At 45.6% G+C, this 23,088-nt stretch overlaps 1 protein-coding gene across 3 annotated transcripts in view; it reads left to right on the plus strand.

The window, feature by feature from the left end:
* The window catches only part of LOC115116752 (NEDD8-conjugating enzyme UBE2F-like), a 94,881-nt gene that overhangs the window by 65,683 nt on the left and 6,110 nt on the right, over positions 1-23,088 (plus strand). For all 3 annotated transcript variants that reach the window (XM_029645234.2, XM_029645236.2, XM_029645235.2), the window contains 2 exons: positions 2,460-2,492; positions 6,898-6,960. In XM_029645234.2, coding sequence (XP_029501094.1) covers positions 2,460-2,492; positions 6,898-6,960 — 96 coding nt within the window. The remainder of the gene's footprint in view (positions 1-2,459; positions 2,493-6,897; positions 6,961-23,088) is intronic.

Raw genomic sequence — 23,088 nt, forward strand, 5'->3', positions numbered from 1 at the left:
AAGGAAAGTAAACTGCAGGTTTATTATGCACAATGGTGTTTTCAAGGTCAAGAAATGGTTCTCGTTAGAGAAATAAGATAAGAGGGCAGGTCCTGTAGAGAAAGGTATTGACTATTTCATTTAAATGCAATTCCACCAACTTTCAATCATTGCGTCTGACAGCAGTTTGCATCACAACCCTGGAAAACATTATTTGTTGTTTTATTCCATGTCTGTTTTATAGGCCCATCTTCACTGTGTCCTGCTCTTTGATGGGACCACACTTTGTTTTATAATGAAATAGAGTAAATTGGGCTCATTGCCTTTGTTTTCTGCGAGGCGTATATCTGTTTTAATTGTGTATCTATTACCATTAGAAAACCCCATTAGGGATAGTATCCATTAACAGTCATGTTTTCTTGTTCTTACTCTCATCCTGCCCTGCATGTGTGACAAGTCTATGACATTATCAGTTGGCAGGGGAACAGAGTTGAATGTCCACACTGACGTTAAAGATATTTTTAACTAACCCAAGATGGTTCATCCGTGTTGTTTTCAATGGGAGCAAATGTAGCATAGTGGGCAGAACAAGCACACGCTAGTGAGATCCTAGTGGCGCATTCTAGCATGTATATTTACATATTTCCTTTGGGGAATATTCTTCTCTGTGAACTGTGTGTGTGCAATAACTTCATTTGCCTTACTTTTTTTTTTACTTTGGAAAATATACAAAACTTAGTGCACTATGTTCGTAACAGATTCTAGCTTTGAGAACAGAAAACTGTATTGCCATCGGGCTTTTCTTCGACGAAAAAATCAGCAATGTTGGCCCAGTTCCATCTCGCTCCATACTCTCCCACTGCTGGCCACTGGGCTTCCTCTCCTCACCATATTTGGTGGGGAGGGGAAATAACAACCAGATGCTTGAGATTTCTACATCCGTTTAAACATCTGGCTTCTTGTTCTGTCTGTGCTGGCGACAGAACTGAAGGTGAAGCTAGCATACATGAATACGTTAAAGATCTACAGGTAACTGTCAAAATAATGGAAACACTTGAGTAAATGATGGATACAAAGTATATTGAAATCAGGCACACAGGCATGGTTCCTGAGTTAATTAAGCAATTAACATCCCATCATGCATGTATAGAAATGCTGGGCAGGCCATTATTTTGGCTACCATGGCTATGCCCCTATAGGATGGCAATGACCCCATCAACAGGTTATTATTGGTTATTAGTAGTTATCAAACTGAATGGTTTGATAAGCATGAAAACGATGTAACCAACCAGGGTTGGTCCCTGGTTGGGAGACCAGATGCTGCTGGAAGTGGTGTTGGAGGCCCACTAGGAGGCACTCTTTCCTCTGGTCTAAAAAAAATAATATCCCAATACCCCAGGGCAGGGATTGGGGAGATTGCCCTGTGTAGGGTGCCGTCTTTTGGATGGGACGTTAATTAAATGGGTGTCCTGACACTCTGTGGTCACTAAAGATCCCATGGCACTTATCGTAAGAGTAGGTGTGTTAACCCCAGTGTCCTGGCTAAATTCCCAATCTGGCCTTCATACTATCATGGCCACCATTATGGCCATCATGGCCATCATCCCCAGCTTCCAATTGGCTCATTCATCCCTCCTCTCCCCTGTAACTATTCCCCAGGTCGTTGCTGTAGATGAGAATGTGTTCTCAGTCAACTTACCTGGTAAAATAAAAAATCATATGCCATGGCCATCTGTCACCAGATCTAAACCCAATTAAATACATGGGAGATTCTGGAGCTGTGCCTGAGACAGCGTTTTCCACCACCATCAACCAAACACCAAATGATGGATTTCTCATTGATGAATGGTGTGGCATCCCTCCAGTAGAGTTCCAGACACTTGTAGAATATATGTCAAGCTGCATTGAGCTGTTCTTGTTCATGGTGGCCCAACAACCTATTAAGACACTTTATGTTGGTGTTTCCTTTATTTTGTCAGTTACCTGTATTAAGGGTAATTGTTTACACGTTGTTTAATTAATTTAACAAATCTCTTTATCATTCATGAATTCACACCCCTCTGAGATGCTCAATTACAAATGCCAGTATCCTTTTATAATCCTCAAAATAGATATGCTAATTAATACCCATCATAATCACTTCTTCACAGTGTTTGAACATCAAGGAAATTTGCCTAATACGCGCTGAGAGACAATCCACTTGCGTATTCACAGAAGGTTCCTGTCTTCGTTAGATACAATGGTGCCTGTAGAGACGATAGAGGGCCCCGCTTTATAATCTATTTGGGGAATTCAACAATTTTGTTTGTTAATTTGTTGGAATGAAAATGCTCAACGATGACCTGGTTATTAATGACTAGTTTAGTTTAACTTTTAATGGTACATAAAATGTGATGAATGGTCTATGAATGGTCTATGAATGGTCTATGAATGGTCTATGAATGTTTATTTATGTTTTTGTCTGTTTCTGTGTCTTTCAGGATGTAGTCTGGGGATTGAACTCCTTGTTTACCGTAAGTACCTTTTAATCAATAAACTGATTTGAAAATTATCTTAAAATGTGTTCGTTCTTGGTGTACAGTGCCTTCTGTAATGGGTGATCTATCACCAGCAACTCACAGAGGTGACATATCAGTGCCACAACAATTACCATAACACATAGGATATACAGTGCCTTCAGAAAGTATTTACAGTGGGGCAAAAAAGTATTTAGTCAGCCACCAATTGTGCAAGTTCTCCCACTTAAAAATATGAGAGAGGCCTGTAATTTTCATCATAGGTACACTTCAACTATGACAGACAAAATGAGAAAAAAAATGGCTCTCTCATTTTGTCTGTCATAGTTGAAGTGTACCTATGATGCAAATCACATTGTAGGATTTTTAATGAATTTATTTGCAAATTATGGTGGAAAATAAGTATTTGGTCACCTACAAACAAGCAAGATTTCTGGCTCTCACAGACCTGTAACTTCTTCTTTAAGAGGCTCCTCTGTTCTCCACTCGTTACCTGTATTAATGGCACCTGTTTGAACTTGTTATCAGTATAAAAGACACCTGTCCACAACCTCAAACAGTCACACTCCAAACTCCACTATGGCCAAGACCAAAGAGCTGTCAAAGGACACCAGAAACAAACTTGTAGACCTGCACCAGGCTGGGAAGACTGAATATGCAATAGGTAAGCAGCTCGGTTTGAAGAACTCAACTGTGGGAGCAATTATTAGGAAATGGAAGACATACAAGACCACTGATAATCTCCCTCGATCTGGGGCTCCATGCAAGATCTCACCCCGTGGGGTCAAAATGATCACAAGAACAGTGAGCAAAAATCCCAGAACCACACGGACCTAGTGAATGACCTGCAGAGAGCTGGGACCAAAGTAACAAAGCCTACCATCAGTAACACACTACGCTGCCAGGGACTCAAATCCTGCAGTGCCAGACGTGTCCCCCTGCTTAACCTCTTACCTCTACCTGGGACGCTTGCGTCCCAACTAGAGCTCTGGAAATGCAAATGCGCTACGCTAAATGCTAATAGTATTAGTTAAAACTCAAAAGTTCATTAAAATACACATGCAGGGTATCAAATTAAAGCTACACTCGTTGTGAATCCAGGCAACAAGTCAGATTTTTTAAATGCTTTTCGGCGACAGCATGAGAAGCTATTATCTGATAGCATGCACCAATACACTACAACAGAAAAGCACAGCAGGGGACGTAAACAAAATAATTAGCATTTTGGCGTTACACAAACCGCACAATAAAATAGAAAACAGTCATTACCTTTCACCATCTTCTTTGTTGGCACTCCTAGATGTCCCATAAACACTATTGGGTCTTTATTTCGATTAAATCGGGCCATATAAAGCCAAGATATCGTTATATGTAGACTGTGTGATAAACGAAAAAAACAGCGATTTCACAACGTAACGTCATTTTTAAAATTCAAAAAGTAGACGATAAACTTTCACAAAACACTTCGAAATACGTTTGTAATGCTACTTTAGGTATTAGTAAACGTTAATAAGCGATAAAAATCATCCGTGGCGATGTACATTCATTAGCTGTCGTCTTGGAAAAAATTTCAGGAGAGAGCTCTTCCGGAATGATCTGGGCGGAGACCGGAGGTACGTCGTGCCCCTCTTTCGGTTCAACCAAGAATCAAAGAGGATTAAATTCACAAGATACTCGACTGCATGGGGATGCTGTGGGAGTTGAATGCTCGGTCTTATCTAATTCGGCTCACTGTTAACAATTGCTGGAAGTGGCGCAAGGATATTTATTTCCATTTTCTGTGATCAGGTTTTCCTGCGCTTTCCGATGTAACGCACGTTATGTAATAGCCACAGTCGTGATTTAACCAGTTTTAAAAACGTCCGAGGGTTTCCTATACACACATTCTAACCATATGAACGTACTATATTCCTGGCATGAGTAGCAGGGCGCTGAAATGTTGCGCGATTTTTAACAAAATGTTCAAAAAAGTAGAGGGTAGGAGCAACTAGTTAAGCCAGTACATGTCCAGGCCCGTCTGAAGTTTGCTAGAGAGCATTTGGGTTTTCCAGAAGAAGATTGGGAGAATGTCATATGGTCAGATGAAACCAAAATATAACTTTTTGGTAAAAACTCAACTCGTCGTGTTTGGAGGACAAAGAATAATGAGTTGCATCCAAAGAACACCATACCTACTGTGAAGCATGGGGGTGGAAACATCATGCTTAATGTGGCCATGTATCGTGAGATTTTGAGTGAAAACCTCCTTCCATCAGCAAGGGCATTGAAGATGAAACGTGGCTGGGTCTTTCAGCATGGGGCGGCAGGGTAGCCTAGTGGCTAGAGCATTGGACTAGTAACCAGAAGGTTGCAAGTTCAAATCCCTGAGCTGACAATGTAAAAATCTGTCGTTCTGCCTCTGAACAGGCAGTTAACCCCCTGTTCCTAGGTCGTCATTGAAAATAAGAATTTGTTCTTAACTGACTTGCCTAGTTAAATAAAGGTAAAATAAAAATGACAATGATCCCAAACACACCGCCCGGGCAACGAAGGAGTGGCTTCGTAAGAACCATTTCAAGGTCCTGGAGTGGCCTAGCCAGTCTCCAGATCTCAACCCCATAGAAAATCTTTGGAGGGAGTTGAAAGTCCGTGTTGCCCAGCAACAGCCCCAAAACATCACTGCTCTAGAGGAGATCTGCATGGGCCAAAATACCAGCAACAGTGTGTGAAAACCTTGTGAAAACATTTGACCTCTGTCATTGCCATCAAAGGGTATATAACAAAGTATTGAGATAAACTTTTGTTATTGACCAAATAATTATTTTCCACCATAATTTGCAAATAAATTCATTAAAAATCCTACAATGTGATTTTCTGGATTTTTTTTCTTCTCATTTTGTCTGTCATAGTTAAAATGTACCTACGATTAAAATTACAGGCCTCATCTTTTTAAGTGGGAGAACTTGCACAATTGGTGGCTGACTAAATACTTTTTTGCCCCACTGTATACCCCTGGACTTATTCCACATTTTGTTGTTACAGCCTGAATTCAAAATGGATTCAGTTGACTTTTTTCTTGCCCAGCTGCTCTCAATACCACATAATGACAAAGTGAAAACATGTTTTTAGACATTTTTTCAAATGTATTTGAAATTAAATACAGAAATATCTAGTTTGCATACAGTAAGTATTCACACCCCTGAGTCAATACATGTTCGAATCTGCTGTGAATCTTTCTGGGTGTGTCTCTAAGAGCTTTGCAAACCGGGCTTGTACACATTATATATTTTTTCAAATTCTTCAAGCAATGGCAAGTTTAAAGTCTTGACATAGCTTTTCAGGCCGATTTAAGTAAAAAATTCAACATTGGCCTCATGATTAAATCGCTGCGCGGTTTGCTTCCTCTCCAGCAACTGAAGGACGCCTGTATCTTTGTAGTGACTGGGTGATACACCATCCAAAGTGTAATTAATAACTTCACCATGCTCAAAGGGATATTCAAATTAGTTTTTTTTATACATCTACCAATAGGTGCCCTTCTTTGCTAGGCATTAGAAAACCTCTTGTCTTTGTGATTGAATCTGTGTTTAAAATTCACTGCAGGGCTGAGGAACCTTACAGATAATTATATGTGTTGGTTGCAGAGATGAGGTAGTCATTCAGAAATCATGTTAACACTGTTATTGCACAGTGAGTCCATGCAACTTATTATGTGACTTGTTAAGTACATTTTTACTCATCAACTTATTTAGGCTTGCAATTACCAAGTGGTTGAATACTTATTGACTCAAGCATGCATATGCCCATGTATGAGGAACAGATGTTAAAATCTCTTATTTAACAGGACGAAAATGAAAAAGTGTAATCTTCACACGTGTTCTCAAATTACCATCTAAAAGAGAGATTGTTCAAGAAATATGCTTCAAATGTGTTTCTTATATTGTAAAATAATAACACATCACGGTCGCACATGATCAGATAAGCCTGAAATGTCCTTTTTTCATCCTTTTTATTGAAAATCTGTTATCTGTGACATTTTCGTCCGATACCAATATATCGGTAAAAGGTCCATTTCAGCCATTAATATCGGTGAACCGATATATCGGACGGACTCTAGTGGTGCTGCAGCCTGATGCTCAGTCGTGCCCTGAGGCTTAGCTTTTAATCAGGAAGTGAGGAGCTCGCCACACAGGCCTAGCCGCCATTTTATCTCCCTAATAACACAATGCGCCTCGCTCGCCATGCACACAGTCTCTATGGCAACAGGATTATTACACTACTTTGTCAGTTCGTATCAGACAACAACAAACCTAATAGTCTGGCAAGTGGTTGTTTGTTTTAATCTTGGTTAGCAGGTTGTTGTTGTTGTTTATTTAAACTGTTTTTTTGTAAACTTCCGCTGTCTCTCTCTCATTTCCCTCAGGATCTACTTAACTTTGATGACCCGTTGAACATTGACGCGGCCGAGCATCATCTGCGTGATAAGGTAACGAAACCAACCAGTCCACCTGGAGGGAGGTCATCTTCCCTCTATCCTGTACATGGCCTTACATGAACAGCAGGAAGTTGGAATTGTTGTCGGAAAGCTCTACAAGTAGAATGTGAGGTAGTTCTGTAGAACTCTCTCTCACCACCACTGGACTGTGAGTGGGTCAAATGGACCTTTCAGAACCACTAGGAACTAGGCTGTGGTGTATGTCTCTCTCTGTGTGTCTAAGCAGGGCACTATATAATAAATAGGGAGCCATTTGGGATGCACCCTATGTCTCATTCTCCCTGCAGGAGACAGACCAGTGTGTCGACGTGGATTAACTTACATCCTGTTGTACACACTGCTGCTGAAACATCCAGTCAACCAGGCTGCCAAGAGCTGGTCTGGGATCAGATGTTCCCAGAGGAACTTACATCCTGACACATTAACTACCGGAACAGCGAGCCCCTAAGTCAGCCCCCCAAGAGGTGATCTGGGAACCTCAGATCCCAGAGGAACTTACATCCTGACACACTGACTACCGGAACAGCCAGCTCCCCCAAGAGCTGGTCTGGGATCAGACTGTTGTTGACATGAGTGATTGGATTCACTGTGATGCGTCTCCTACCATACTGCAGGCCTAGCCTGGCCTAGTAGCACCATTGCAGAGAGACAGAGCTAGCAGCTGTTCCAACCGCTCTATAATTAAACTGTGGTGGGACCACTCGCACTCGCACTCGCACTCGCTCCCAAATAGTGCTCGGCTGGGGTTTGCAGTACTCCCCAGGTGCTCCCCAGTCCCCAGCCAGGCATGTGCTTCACTGCAGAGAGACGGAAAGAGCAGCTTAATATCTCAACAGCAGGGCAAGACTACTGTACTGTCTCCATGGACTCATGCTTTATTACAGTTGGTATACAGTCAAACGCTCCCTAAAACACTTCAGTGAGCAGGCCTTTCAAATCAACCTGGCCCGGGTATCCTGGAAGGATAGTGACCTCATCCCGCCAGTAGAGGATGCCTGGTTGCCCTTTAAAAGTGCTTTCCTCTCCAGGAGAGGAGGCGGGAGAGGAGGAGGGAGAGGAGGCGGGAGAGGAGACGGGAGAAAGTATGTGAGGGAAGGAAGGAACATGCTAAACTGATGTCTGAGAGGAGACTGGAGAGGAGACAGGAGAGGAGACGGGAGAAAGTATGTGAGGGAAGGAAGGAACATGCTAAACTGATGTCTGAGAGGAGATGGGAGAGGAGGCGTGAGAAAGTATTTGAGGGAAGGAAGGACCATGCTAAACTGATGTCTGAGAGGAGACTGGAGAGGAGACAGGAGAGGCGACGGGAGAAAGTATGTGAGGGAAGGAAGGAACATGCTAAACTGATGTCTGAGAGGAGACAGGAGAGGAGACGGGAGAAAGTATGTGAGGGAAGGAAGGACCATGCTAAACTGATGTCTGAGAGGAGACTGGAGAGGAGACAGGAGAGGAGACGGGAGAAAGTATGTGAGGGAAGGAAGGAACATGCTAAACTGATGTCTGAGAGGAGACGGGAGAGGAGGCGTGAGAAAGTATTTGAGGGAAGGAAGGACCATGCTAAACTGATGTCTGAGAGGAGACAGGAGAGGAGGCAGGAGACAGCAGAGGAGGCAGGACCTACAGGATTTCAATGGATGGTGTCCTCTGGTCTCTACAGTCCTGAGGGATCCGGTGTTGTCTTTCGTCTCTAAAGTTCTGTCTGTTTAACCGTCGCAAGGCCTGTGCAGTGAATCTGTGTTCTGCAACATTACACACCTAAAACTTCCACCTTTTACAGTAGGAGTAGTGGTTGACATGTAGTTATTAACCAGTGCAGTATGTGCATATGTGCCGGATGTTTGTTTGAAAACTATTAATCCACTTTAAAGTATATATTCTTTAATATGAACATCTTCGCTATTAACATCCTTAGATGAGTTGCCAACTAAGTATTAAAATGTTTAATTCAAATAACTCCTAAATCTCTTAGAATTATTTATATCTTCAATGAATGCAACATCATTTGCATATTTACATTTACATTTAAGTCATTTAGCAGATGCTCTTATCCAGAGCGACTTACAAATTGGTGCGTTCACCTTATGACATCCAGTGGAACAGCCACTTTACAATAGTGCATATGACTTATCCATGGAGCTGGGGCTGGAGCTGGGGCTTGGAGCTGGGGATGTGGGCTGGAGCTGGGGATGTGGGCTGGAGCTGGGGGCTGGAGCTGGGGATGTGGGCTGGTGCTGGGGGCTGGAGCTGGGGATGTGGGCTGGTGCTGGGGGCTGGAGCTGGGGATGTGGGCTGGAGCTGGGGATGTGGGCTGGTGCTGGGAGCTGGGGATGTGGGCTGGAGCTGGGGGCTGGAGCTGGGGATGGAGCTGGGGATGTGGGCTGGTGCTGGGGGCTGGAGCTGGAGCTGGGGGCTGGAGCTGGGGATGTGGGCTGGTGCTGGGGGCTGGAGCTGGGGCTGGAGCTGGAGCTGGGGATGTGGGCTGGTGCTGGGGTGGAGCTGGGGGCTGGAGCTGGGGATGTGGGCTGGTGCTGGGGGCTGGAGCTGGGGGCTGGAGCTGGGGATGTGGGTTGGAGCTGGGGGCTGGAGCTGGGGATGTGGGCTGGTGCTGGGGGCTGGAGCTGGGGGCTGGGGCTGGGGATGTGGGCTGGTGCTGGAGCTGGGGGCTGGGGATGTGGGCTGGTGCTGGGAGTGGAGCTGGGGATGTGGGCTGGTGCTGGAGCTGGGGGCCAATTGTGTTGCTGTGGCAGACATTTGGTCACATTAGGAGTATGGATCCTTCTGTGTGATGGTCTGTCCATCCTGTCTGTCTGAATGATGCTGCTCAACTGGCCGGGCAGGCAGAAGGCTCTGTTGGGAGGACGACTCATCTCTCACACACCACTGTAACTGTAAGGTTGTTGTTCAGAGCAGCCATTCAGACCAATTACAGAGAGTTACAAAGAGACTAGTGTCCACAGGCCATAGTGGGCTTCCTACACAGTGGGCCCCAAAACACTCAGGTAACAAGGTGCTATGCTGTGAACTACACTGTGAACTACACTGTGAACTACACTGTGAACTACGCTGTGAACTACACTGTGAACTACACTGTGAACTGCACTGTGAACTACACTGTGAACTGCACTGTGAACTACGCTGTGAACTACACTGTGAACTGCACTGTGAACTGCACTGTGAACTGCACTGTGAACTGCACTGTGAACTACACTGTGAACTACACTGTGAACTGCACTGTGAACTGCACTGTGAACTACACTGTGAACTACGCTGTGAACTACGCTGTGAACTACACTGAACTACACTGTGAACTGCACTGTGAACTGCACTGTGAACTACACTGTGAACTGCACTGTGAACTGCGCTGTGAACTACACTGTGAACTGCACTGTGAACTGCACTGTGAACTGCACTGTGAACTACACTGTGAACTGCACTGTGAACTGCACTGTGAACTGCACTGTGAACTACACTGTGAACTACACTGTGAACTGCACTGTGAACTACGCTGTGAACTGCACTGTGAACTGCGCTGTGAACTACACTGTGAACTGCACTGTGAACTACGCTGTGAACTGCACTGTGAACTACGCTGTGAACTACACTGTGAACTACACTGTGAACTACACTGTGAACTGCACTGTGAACTACACTGTGAACTGCACTGTGAACTACACTGTGAACTACACTGTGAACTACACTGTGAACTGCACTGTGAACTACACTGTGAACTGCACTGTGAACTGAGAAACCCCCTTGTGTCAGAACAGCACCGGTGATCACTACTGTGACGGGTTCCCCTAGACAGTACCGGAGATCACTACTGTGACGGGTTCCCCTAGACAGTACCGGAGATCACTACTGTGACAGGTTCCCCTAGACAGTACCGGAGATCACTACTGTGACGGGTTCCCCTAGACAGTACCGGAGATCACTACTGTGACGGGTTCCCCTAGACAGTACCGGAGATCACTACTGTGACGGGTTCCCCTGGACAGTACCGGAGATCACTACTGTGACGGGTTCCCCTAGACAGTACCGGAGATCACTACTGTGACGGGTTCCCCTAGACAGTACCGGAGATCACTACTGTGACAGGTTCCCCTAGACAGTACAGGTGATCACTACTGTGACGGGTTCCCCTAGACAGTACAGGTGATCACTACTGTGACGAGTTCCCCTAGACAGTACCGGAGATCACTACTGTGACGAGTTCCCCTAGACAGTACCGGCGATCACTACTGTGACGGGTTCCCCTAGACAGTACCGGAGATCACTACTGTGACGGGTTCCCCTAGACAGTACAGGTGATCACTACTGTGACGGGTTCCCCTAGACAGTACCGGAGATCACTACTGTGACGAGTTCCCCTGGACAGTACCGGAGATCACTACTGTGACGGGTTCCCCTAGACAGTACCGGAGATCACTACTGTGACGGGTTCCCATGGACAGTACCGGAGATCACTACTGTGACGAGTTCCCCTGGACAGTACCGGAGATCACTACTGTGACGGGTTCCCCTGGACAGTACCGGAGATCACTACTGTGACGAGTTCCCCTAGACAGTACCGGAGATCACTACTGTGACGAGTTCCCCTAGACAGTACCGGAGATCACTACTGTGACGGGTTCCCCTAGACAGTACCGGAGATCACTACTGTGACGGGTTCCCCTAGACAGTACCGGAGATCACTACTGTGACGAGTTCCCCTAGACAGTACCGGAGATCACTACTGTGACGGGTTCCCCTGGACAGTACCGTTGCACCTACCGGTATTTGTTTTTCATATCAGGAAAAACTCACTTGCCTGAAGTCTCATCATCCCTATTTACTGAATTTGAAGGTCAATTTGATTCACACCACTCTGCAGGAAATGGGAAAATGAAAATGAGCAGGAATGTTTATCGAAACTGACTGAACTAAAAGTTTTTTTGCTGTGTCAGAATGATTCTCAAGCCAGCTCCCCTGTGGCGTTGAAAATGGCTGAGTGGCGCTAGTAACAGCTGGTGAAGCCAGGTCGGGTGTTGGTGCGAGTCAGGTCCACAATCAACGCTAAGTAAAGGAACGGTGGCCCATGCAATATTCCCTCATGTTTCTCAGCACTCAGTAAATTCTGCTGAGCGAAGACTTGAACGTTGTGAATATTCTGTGCAACTTCCAGTGTGCTTTTACTGTGAACACTGAGGCTGTACCCGCTCTGTTAGTTTTAACAGTGACTGAGTAGGCTATTGTGGCAATTTGATCATAACTAAGGCCCACCAGAGTGGCCTACCATCAAAAACAATGGAGAAAATGCATCCCATAACATTTTTACATGGAAATAGCTGTTCTATCATTCAGCCTACAGTAGCAGCCAATGTGTGGTGTTCAATGTAGACCCACATTCCTTGAGACTTTGGGGGTGCGGGGGGGGACATGCAGGGCTTGACATTAACCTGTTTATCCACTTGTCCTTCAGACAAGGTGACTGAAAATGGTATTTGATGAAAGAAACCACTTTACAAAATAAAATACTATTCACATACCATTATTACAGATAATCAGACAAATGATGCTACCCTATTGGCTACTTAGCTTTTTCAAACCTGTCTCGAAATACAACACTGCTACTTAAAGACAAAAAAAGTTATTTACCTGACTCACTATTCAAAGATGTCTAGAAATGTACATGGTTTGTGCTCTTGTAGGAAGAAATCCCTCACCTATTGCTGACTACAAATGATCTATAACTGTGCTGATAACTCACTAACTAGTAAATGATATGAACAAAACTTGCACACGTTGCTGCATGCAGCTCTTGCTTTGATCTCAAAACAAGCACATCTACTCAGGACCACAGCTGTAAACACAGTCCAGTTCAAAGTAAATGGCACAGATCCATATATGGCAATGGCCTATTTGCATATAGGCCTACTGCAGCTCTGATTGGTTATGCCACATCAGTCTGTGTAGAGTACGGGCTGAGTCATGTGTGTTAATGCAATATAATCCTACTCCGATTCGTTCTGGAATATCTATTGCGTAGCTTGTTTTGTTTCGGTATGTTGCATTCAAAGTGGATAATATTGTGTGGATTCGATCACAATTACCACAGTAAAGGGAAACATTGATAGTGTTAACTAACAGGGAAAACTCTAGAAAGTTAAGTGAAGTTCAACATCATGCTTCTCTCTGTGGGCTGATAGAGTATTTGTTCTGCGCGACAGTCTCGGGGTGCGCGTGCAGCTTAGAGGGAACATTGTACACGCTTCCTCACACTACCACAGCTCTGTAGTAGTTGTCCCAGCTGCCTCTCCCACCCCCTGCCGAGTGTGATGTCCACAGCTCTGTAGTAGTTGTCCCAGCTGCCTCTCCCACCCCCTGCCGAGTGTGATGTCCACAGCGCTGTAGTAGTTGTCCCAGCTGCCTCTCCCACCCCCTGCCGAGTGTGAAGTCCACAGTCTTCCTCACACTACCACAGCTCTGTAGTAGTTGTCCCAGCTGCCTCTCCCACCCCCTGCCGAGTGTGATGTCCACAGTCTTCCTCACACTACCACAGCTCTGTAGTAGTTGTCCCAGCTGCCTCTCCCACCCCCTGCCGAGTGTGATGTCCACAGCTCTGTAGTAGTTTTCCCAGCTGCCTCTCCCACCCCCTGCCGAGTGTGATGTCCACAGTCTTCCTCACACTACCACAGCTCTGTAGTAGTTGTCCCAGCTGCCTCTCCCACCCCCTGCCGAGTGTGATGTCCACAGCTCTGTAGTAGTTTTCCCAGCTGCCTCTCCCACCCCCTGCCGAGTGTGATGTCCACAGTCTTCCTCACACTACCACAGCTCTGTAGTAGTTTTCCCAGCTGCCTCTCCCACCCCCTGCCGAGTGTGATGTCCACAGCTCTGTAGTAGTTGTCCCAGCTGCCTCTCCCACCCCCTGCCGAGTGTGATGTCCACAGCTCTGTAGTAGTTGTCCCAGCTGCCTCTCCCACCCCCTGCCGAGTGTGATGTCCACAGCTCTGTAGTAGTTGTCCCAGCTGCCTCTCCCACCCCCTGCCGAGTGTGATGTCCACAGCTCTGTAGTAGTTGTCCCAGCTGCCTCTCCCACCCCCTGCTGAGTGTGATGTCCACAGCTCTGTAGTAGTTGTCCCAGCTGCCTCTCCCACCCCCTGCCGAGTGTGATGTCCACAGTCTTCCTCACACTACCACAGCTATGTAGTAGTTGTCCCAGCTGCCTCTCCCACCCCCTGCCGAGTGTGATGTCCACAGCTCTGTAGTAGTTGTCCCAGCTGCCTCTCCCACCCCCTGCCGAGTGTGATGTCCACAGCTCTGTAGTAGTTGTCCCAGCTGCCTCTCCCACCCCCTGCCGAGTGTGATGTCCACAGTCTTCCTCACACTACCACAGCTCTGTAGTAGTTGTCCCAGCTGCCTCTCCCACCCCCTGCCGAGTGTGATGTCCACAGTCTTCCTCACACTACCACAGCCTTGTAGTAGTTGTCCCAGCTGCCTCTCCCACCCCCTGCCTAGTGTGATGTCCACAGCTCTGTAGTAGTTTTCCCAGCTGCCTCTCCCACCCCCTGCCGAGTGTGATGTCCACAGTCTTCCTCACACTACCACAGCTCTGTAGTAGTTGTCCCAGCTGCCTCTCCCACCCCCTGCCGAGTGTGATGTCCACAGCTCTGTAGTAGTTGTCCCAGCTGCCTCTCCCACCCCCTGCCGAGTGTGATGTCCACAGCTCTGTAGTAGTTGTCCCAGCTGCCTCTCCCACCCCCTTCGTCTGACTCACGAATGATAAATGACCATGTAACGACCATACTGATGCATCAGTTACCCTGCTTACTGACTCCCCTGTGGTGTCTCTTCACAGGCAGCTGGGACTCAAACTCTCTCGCTCTCTCTTGCGCTCTTTCACTTTCTCTGTCTCTTTCACACTCTCTCTTTACTTTCTCCCCTCATCTCTCTCCCTCTACCTCCCTCTTTCAGAGTGGACAGGACACCTCCATGGGGTTCATACAGTAGTTCTGTGTGAGAGATGGAACATACCAAAACGGAATAGACTGCTATTTGACCGTTGACCTTAAAACTATAGCACCGAAAGAAACCGATGATTAGCCTGGCGAGATGTCTGTCTTGACCTTCATACTGTATGTTTTTTAACAAACACATAATAATATTGGACCTATATGTTGACATGTCAATGTGGTATACACCTAGCTATAGCAATGCCACAGAAAACGGTTGATTTTAAAGTTGGCCACAGCAAACTAACAGCAACATTTCCAGTGATAAGTCACTCTATCATGGTCAGCCATTCTGCACCATTAATGAGCCCCGGTCCGATGGCTTAGAGAAGCCTTTACACAAGGTTCTTCTGAGGAACCCTGTGGTCTTCTGACTGCATCCTAATGCAAGTCTATGGATCTCCATCCAGCACAGGACCAGTTTGTCTCACTGTGGATTAATAGCCAATTAGCCAACTGTTTGTTTGCATGTCCGATCTGGTTCTTCATGGTTCTACATTACATGGTTCTGCATTGTATGGTTCTACATGGTTCTACACAGTGGTCATTTACGCCATGTATGTCTGTTTCATGAAGTGAAAATCTGGATGGTGCAGAAGTAGTTATTTTCGTTCTATCAATCATTCTGTGAAATCACTATCTGACCTGTGTGATGTCATACTGTCTGTCTAGTGTTTAACTTGGTGGTTGTAGGCCACCTTCAACCCTGAGCAGATCTGACCTGAATCGATCCCATCTACCAGCTGAGCCATTGGCCTCCAGAATGTTTTCTCACTAGCCCTGCTGTGGCGGTAGAGGGGATTAACAGGGATAAAAGTGAGAGATGAGTGCTGTGAGGTCTCCATCCTTCCATTCCTTCCACTGCCTATCATGACAGCCTCTACTGAGATGGTGTTCAGGTGATGGGATTACCGTTACATAACCAGACTGCTGCTCCTGCCTGCAGCAATAGTGGTGTACAGCATGCCTGGGCCTCTGAGTTGATAGGGTGTACCAGACACGGTAGTGTTCCAATACCCAGGAAGCCCTGTTGCAACACTGATATGATATATGTTGCTTCCTGCCTGTGGTGTACACAGTGGCGTCAGGAGAGAAGAGCAGTTTACAGCAGAATCATATTAATGCTGGGCAGTCTGGTCCCATCTGGACAGTACACATCCAGTTTGGGCTATCAGACTATTTAGGCTGGAGGGGGAGTGAGTGTTTGAGGGTCTCTCACTCTGCAGATGGTTCAAACTGTCCCAAAATAGAGAGGAGTATAGAACATCTCTGGATGACGTGCTCCTCACTAAGTAAAAAGGTCAAGTCACCTGTTATCTCTGCCTGGTTAGGGAGGAGAGAAGAGGAGCCATGCAGGCCTGTGTCCTGACGTTACCTTGTTTGGCGTAAGAAATTATGTCACAGGGTCACTGAATGCCATTGATTGGTCATTTTTATGTCTGAAAACTTCTATATGGCCAAACCAAATAATGTCATCTCTCCCATATGAGTCTAATAAACAAACGTGCCGTATCAATGACAGCTCACTCAATCATTGCCTGGGAGTCTGAACACTGACATTGATGAGATCTGACAGGAAATTCTGCTTGTCTCTTTCCCTGTATTCTCTACCAGGGGAGGGACAGTATGTCGTTTTGACTTATTCCCTGAGGAAAATGGTTTACAAGTCTGCATGATTATGTTGAGTCACTCCAGTTTGACTTTTGAAGTCGTTTGAGGACATTGCACTCTCAATGGACAGTTTATTAGGTACACCAATCTAGTACTGGGTCGGACCCCCCCCCCTTTGCCTCCAGAACAGCCTGAAATCTTTGTGGCATGGAAATTGTTATCAAATGACCTAACGTGTGCCAAGAAAACATTCCCCACACCAGTACACCACCTCCACCAGCCTGTACCGTTGACACCAGGCAGGTTGGGTCCATGGCCTCTTACGCCAAATCCTGACTGCCATCAGCTTGATTCATCGAACCAGGCAATGTTTTTCCACGCCTCAATTGTCCAGTGCTGCTTCTTCTTGTTTTTAGCTGATAGGAGTGGAACCCGGTGTGGTCATCTGTGACAAGGACCGACAAGTTGTGCGTTCTGAGATGCCGTTCTGCACACCACTGTTGTACTGCGCCGTTATTTGCCTGTTGTAGCCCGCCTGTTAACTTGCGCGATTATTGCCATTCTCCTTCAACCTCTCATCAACAAGCTGTTTTCCCCCACAGGACTTGGATGACTGGATGTGTTTTGTCTTCCGCACCATTCTCTGTAAACCCTAGACACTGTCGTGCGTGAAAAGCCCAGGAGGTCAGCCGTTTCTGAGGTACTATCATACAGAACCACGTTCAAAGTCTCTTAGGTCACTTGTGTTGCCCATTCTTACGTTTAAGAATGCCTCAATGCCTGACGTGACTCACAGCTGATTTATGCCTGATCCGGTAATGTTGTCCGGAGGCGCAGCATGGCGGATGTGATGCAATTGTGGAGCCTCCGGAGGCTTGCAGAGGCCAAATCGAGCCCTTTACTGCCATGCGCCTCCCAATTTTTGTAGCAATGCGGAGGGCTCTGTCTCCGCACTGACATGATTGGTTGACGGTAGGTGGGGGCAGGATGTCCTGTATAAACACACACTCACTTTCTTGACAACTTCCTTCACAACAGCTCTGCGAAGCGCAAGAAGTATGAATGCCCTGACTTTTACAGAGGCCGTTTCACAGTGAATCCTGTACGAACACTGCAGACATCGGATTGACCATGCAGTCATGCAGTCAAACCATTTTAGTGAATGGAGTGGTGTACCTAATAAACTGTCTGCTGAGTGTACATCTGAGCTGTTCTGAATGTCATCATTCATCTCCATTATGATGATGATGATGATGATGATAATTAGTCGTAGTAAAGCCTAATACTATAACACTTTGTAACACTGCATATGGAGGTGTATCAAAAGGCAATTAGCCAGGGAAGAAAGGCATGGCCCAATCAGCTTAGCCAAAGCTCCACAATCCACCAGACACCCCTCACATTTATAATGGGTCATATTAATAAGCTATTGGGGCTATTTAATACTCTGTGCTGCACTTGGCTCACTGAGTTACTGCCAAAATATTTAGCGGGCTGCAGTGTTATGCAAGAGGGGGAGCGGGGGGTTGGAGGGGGCAGGGGTAGGACGGGGGTGCAGGGGTAGGACGGGGGTGCAGCACAGGAATCCCCGGGGGTCTCAGCTTGGAGAGCTCAGTGTATTCCGAGGTTCCAGTTCTGTTAGTTCTAAGTCTGTTCTGTCTGCTTAGCTGTGCTGAGGGCTCTTTAACTTAATGCTGTTTGCTTTGCTCTGCTGCTCTAGTCGGACTAGAAAGCTGTAGCACGTTCCACCCAAGGGGAAGTACAACCATTTGCATTCATTAATTTACCTCTTGAAGAGGTGTTTTTGAACACTGGTGTACCTGCCTGCTGGCAGGATGAGCTAATTGGGTAGGATTGGTGACATGGTTCAGTTCACTAAGGAATGACCACGTAACAGACAGACGTCATAATCTCTCAGTAAAACGGTCCGTTTCGCCCTGAGGTCAGGTCCCCAGTCATTGTTTGAGGTATTACTGTTTAAAGGGGAATTTATATGGCTTTCACTAAGGACTGATGAGATGCAGTAGATTATGACTCAAATAGCAGGTTTCCAACCAGCCGCCTGACAGTGATTTTCATCCACAGTTTAGAGTGGATTTACAGGGAGTAGAGCCTTCAGAAAGTGTTCACTCCCCTTGACTTATTCCACATGTTGTTGTGTTACAGTCTGAATTCTAAATTGATTACAATTTTTTTTTTTCTCACCCATATGCACCCAATAATGACAAAGTGTTTTTTAGAAATGTTTGTTCATTTATTACAAATTAAATGCAGAAATATCTAATTTCCATAAGTATTCATAGCCCAACTTTGTAGAAGCACCTTTGGCAGCAATTCCAGCTGTGAGTCTTTTTGGGTAAGTCTCTAAGAGCTTTTCACATCTGGATTGTACAACATTTGCCCATGATTATTTTCAAAATTCTTCAAGCTCTGTTAAATTGGTTGTTGTTGTTGATCATTGCTAGACAACCATTTTAAGGTATTGCCATAGATTTGTAAGTAGGGTTGCAAAGAGTCTGAAACTTTCCAGTAAATTTACGTCATTTTTAAGCCCGGAAATTTTGCTTAAATAATTCAAAAAAGGTAGTTCATAACAGTGAACCTTTTTTGTGGGATACACAAGGCAATTCTAGGTCTTGTGGCCTATTTTGGTTAAACTATCCCCAATTCAATGGAATGCAACCCTCTGCATGCACAGTGCATTCTTCCATCACATGTACAGCTGATCTCTCAAGATCTTGCAAACTAATGAGATGCTATTGATCCCACACTACTACACTGTCTGAGCCAAGGACTACATGCTTTCTGGTAAGTTTTGATTACAACACTGGGTGGGGTGAATATATTTTATGACATAATTTCTTGTTAACTAGTAAATAGTAGCCTACAGCAAAGTGTGTTTTAAATCATTTCTAACTTAGCAATTTCTGCTAGTTAATTTTTTGCTACCATGTGGGTTCTAGCTGGCTTGAGCCTGCTAACTGAGGAGTGTTAATTCACCTGTTCCATACATGTTTCATTTTAAAACATTTAGATTAAACAACTCCTTTGTAAGATAACTGCTTAACTATTTATCTGTACATAGAATTTGTATTTGGGGTTTTTTAAACATTTTTTTTCTTCTAATCTTTACAGGAAAATGCCACGGGCACTATCTGATCTGTGGAGACGTTTCACTGCAGCTAATGTAGAAGGAAACGCTGTGTACATTTGCAAATACTGTGCCAAATCATATGTGAAGGATGCAATAAAGATGCAGAATCATATGGCCAAGTGCATAAAGTCCCCTCCTCGCTCACAACAAGCAACCTTTGACAAAAGTCCCTCTACTTCTATTTGAGGTGAAAATGATGAATCAGACATCTTATCGATAGCAACAGCTCATGGTCCAGCCCTCCAACCAGACAGCCCTCCAACCAGACATGCCTGATCTACTCATTTGCTGGATGCAGAGTTCAACAGCTCATGGTCCTCCTGGAATCAGATGTTTTTTTGACTCTGTGGAGGAAAGTAGTCAGAAATGCTGATGAATGTCTTGCTTGAGCTGTGTATTCAACTGGTTTACCTCTGATGCTCATAGGCAATGTGTATTGGAAGAGATTTCTGAATGTTCTTCGCCCAGCATACACCCCTCCAACCAGACATGCTTTATCTACTAATTTGCTGGATGTAGAGTTCAACAGAGCTCAAGTGAAGGTCAAGCAAATCATAGAGAAAGCAGACTGTATTGCAATCATCTCTGATGGGTGATTGAATGTTCGTGGGCAAGGAATAATTAACTACCTCATCTCCACCCCTCAACCAGTATTCTACAAGAGCACAGACACAAGGGACAACAAACACACCAGTCTCTACATTGTAGATGAGCTGAAGGCAGTCATCAATGACCTTGGACTATGGAAGGTATTTGCACTGGTGACAGACAATGCTTTGACAGTCTCCTGGAGGGAAAGGAGTCTCTCCAAGAAATGGCCATATCACAGTCTGCCGATATGGACAGCCCCATCAAGAGGATCCTCCTGGATGACGTATTTTGGGAGAGAGTGGTAAGCAGCCTGAAACTCCTGAAACCTATAGCAGTAGCCATTGCACGGATTGAGGGAAACAATGCCAACCTGTCTGATGTTCAGTCTCTGCTTGTAGATGTAAGAGAATAAATCCATACTGCCCTGCCCACTTAATTGTTGCTCCAAGCAGAGGAAACTGCAGTTCTGAAATACATCAAAAAGCGTGAAGCCATCTTTCTAAAGCCCATACACAACGCAGCGTACATGTTGGGCCCCAAGTATGCTGGCAAGAGCATCCTGTCTGGTGCAGAGATCAACAAGGCCTATGGTGTTATCACTACCGTGTCTCGCCACCTTGGCCTGGATGAGGGCAAGGTTCTTGGCAGTCTGGCTAAGTACACTTCCAAGCAAGGGCTTTGGGATGGAGATGCAATATAGCAGTCGTGCCAACATATCTCATCCGACACCTGGTTGAAGGGACTTTGTGGATCTGAGGCTCTTTCCCCTGTTGCCTCCATCATCATCCTCCAAATCCCACCATCATCAGCCACCTCAGAGCACAACTGGTCCTTGTTTGGGAACACACACACCAAAGTATGCAACAGGCTGACCAATACAAGGGTTGAATAATTGGTGACAAGACGGCCTACAGGGAGGAGGTGAAGGCCCTCAGAGTGTGGTGTCAGGAAAACAACCTCTCACTCAACAAGACAAAGGAGATGATCGTGGACTTCAGGATGCAGCACCCCCCCCCCCACCCCACACACACACACATCGACAGGACAGTAGTGGAGAAGGTGGAACGTTTTAAGTTCCTCGGCGTACACATAACGGACAAACTGAAATGGTCCACCCACACAGACAGCGTGGTGAAGAAGGCACAACAGCGCCTCTTCAACCTCAGGAGGCTGAAGAAATTTGGCTTGTCACCTAAAACAATCACAAACTTTTACAGATGCACAATCGAGAGCATCCTGTCGGGCTGTATCACCGCCTGGTACGGCAACTGCACTGCCCTCAGCCGCAAGACTCTCCAGAGGGCAGTGCGGTCTGCACAACTCATCACCAGGGGCAAACTACCTGCCCTCCAGCACACCTTCAGCACCCGATGTCACAGGAAGGCCAAAAAGATCATCAAGGACAACAACCACCCGAGCCACTGCCTGTTCACCCCGCTACCATCCAGAAGGCGAGGTCAGTACAGGTGCATCAAAGCTGGGACCGAGAGACTGAAAAACAGCTTCTATCTCAAGGCCATCAGACTGTTAAACAGCCATCACTAACATGGAGAGGCTGCTGTCAACATACAGACTCAAATCTCTGGCCACTTTAATAAACGGACATAATAAAGGTATCATTAGTCACTTTAAATAACGCCACTTTAATAATGTTTACATATCCTACATTACTCATCTCATATGTATATACTGTACTCTATACCATCTACTGCATCTTGCCTGTGCTTATCATTAGTCACTTTAAATAACGCCACTTTAATAATGGTTACATGTCATTCATCACTCATCTCATATGTATATACTGTACTCTATACCATCTACTGCATATTGCCTGTGCTTATCATTAGTCACTTTAAATAACGCCACTTTAATAATGGTTACATGTCATTCATCACTCATCTCATATGTATATACTGTACTCTATACCATCTACTGCATCTTGCCTGTGCTTATCATTAGTCACTTTAAATAACGCCACTTTAATAATGGTTACATGTCATTCATCACTCATCTCATATGTATATACTGTACTCTATACCAGTTTTTTTTTTAGCAAGAATTTACACGACTTTTGAGTAGTAACACGTATAAAATCAACAGATACCATTAATAAGAAGGGGCTAGAAGCATCGTATGGTGAGCGGCCGAGTGGCCAGGACAGGCAAGCCCCATACTATTGTGTAGGACTTAATTATTCCTGCTGCCGCCGATATGGCTGGGACAATGCTGGGGGAAAAGGCCAAAAACAGTTAGACAGTTACTTCATCAAACAACACTGTTTCACGACGCATCAGTGACATGGCAGGAGATGTTTTGACACAATTCCAGCTTTGCATACAAGCTATGCGTTACAGCTGGATGAGTCAACAGATGTGGTGGGCCTGGCACAGCTCCTGGTATATGTCCGTTTATGTTTATGGGAGGTCAATTAAGGAAGACCTCCTCTTCTGCAATCCACTGGAAGCCAGGACAACATGAGAGGATATTTTTTAAGTACTGGACAGCTTAGTGACGTCAAATGGACTTTGGTGGTCAAGGGGCGTTGGACTAGTAAACGGAAGGTTGCAAGTTCAAACCCCCGAGCTGACAAGGTACAAATCTGTCGTTCTGCCCCTGAACAGGCAGTTAACCCACTGTTCCTAGGCCGTCATTGAAAATAAGAATTTGTTCTTAAACTCACTTGCCTGGTTAAATAAAGGTTAAAAAGAAATGTGTTGGTATCTGTACTGATAGCGCAAAAGCCATGACAGGGAGTGGAGTGCTTGCAGTTACTCC

Source organism: Oncorhynchus nerka, linkage group LG1, assembly GCF_034236695.1.
Source record: "Oncorhynchus nerka isolate Pitt River linkage group LG1, Oner_Uvic_2.0, whole genome shotgun sequence".
Lineage (NCBI taxonomy): Eukaryota > Metazoa > Chordata > Actinopteri > Salmoniformes > Salmonidae > Oncorhynchus > Oncorhynchus nerka.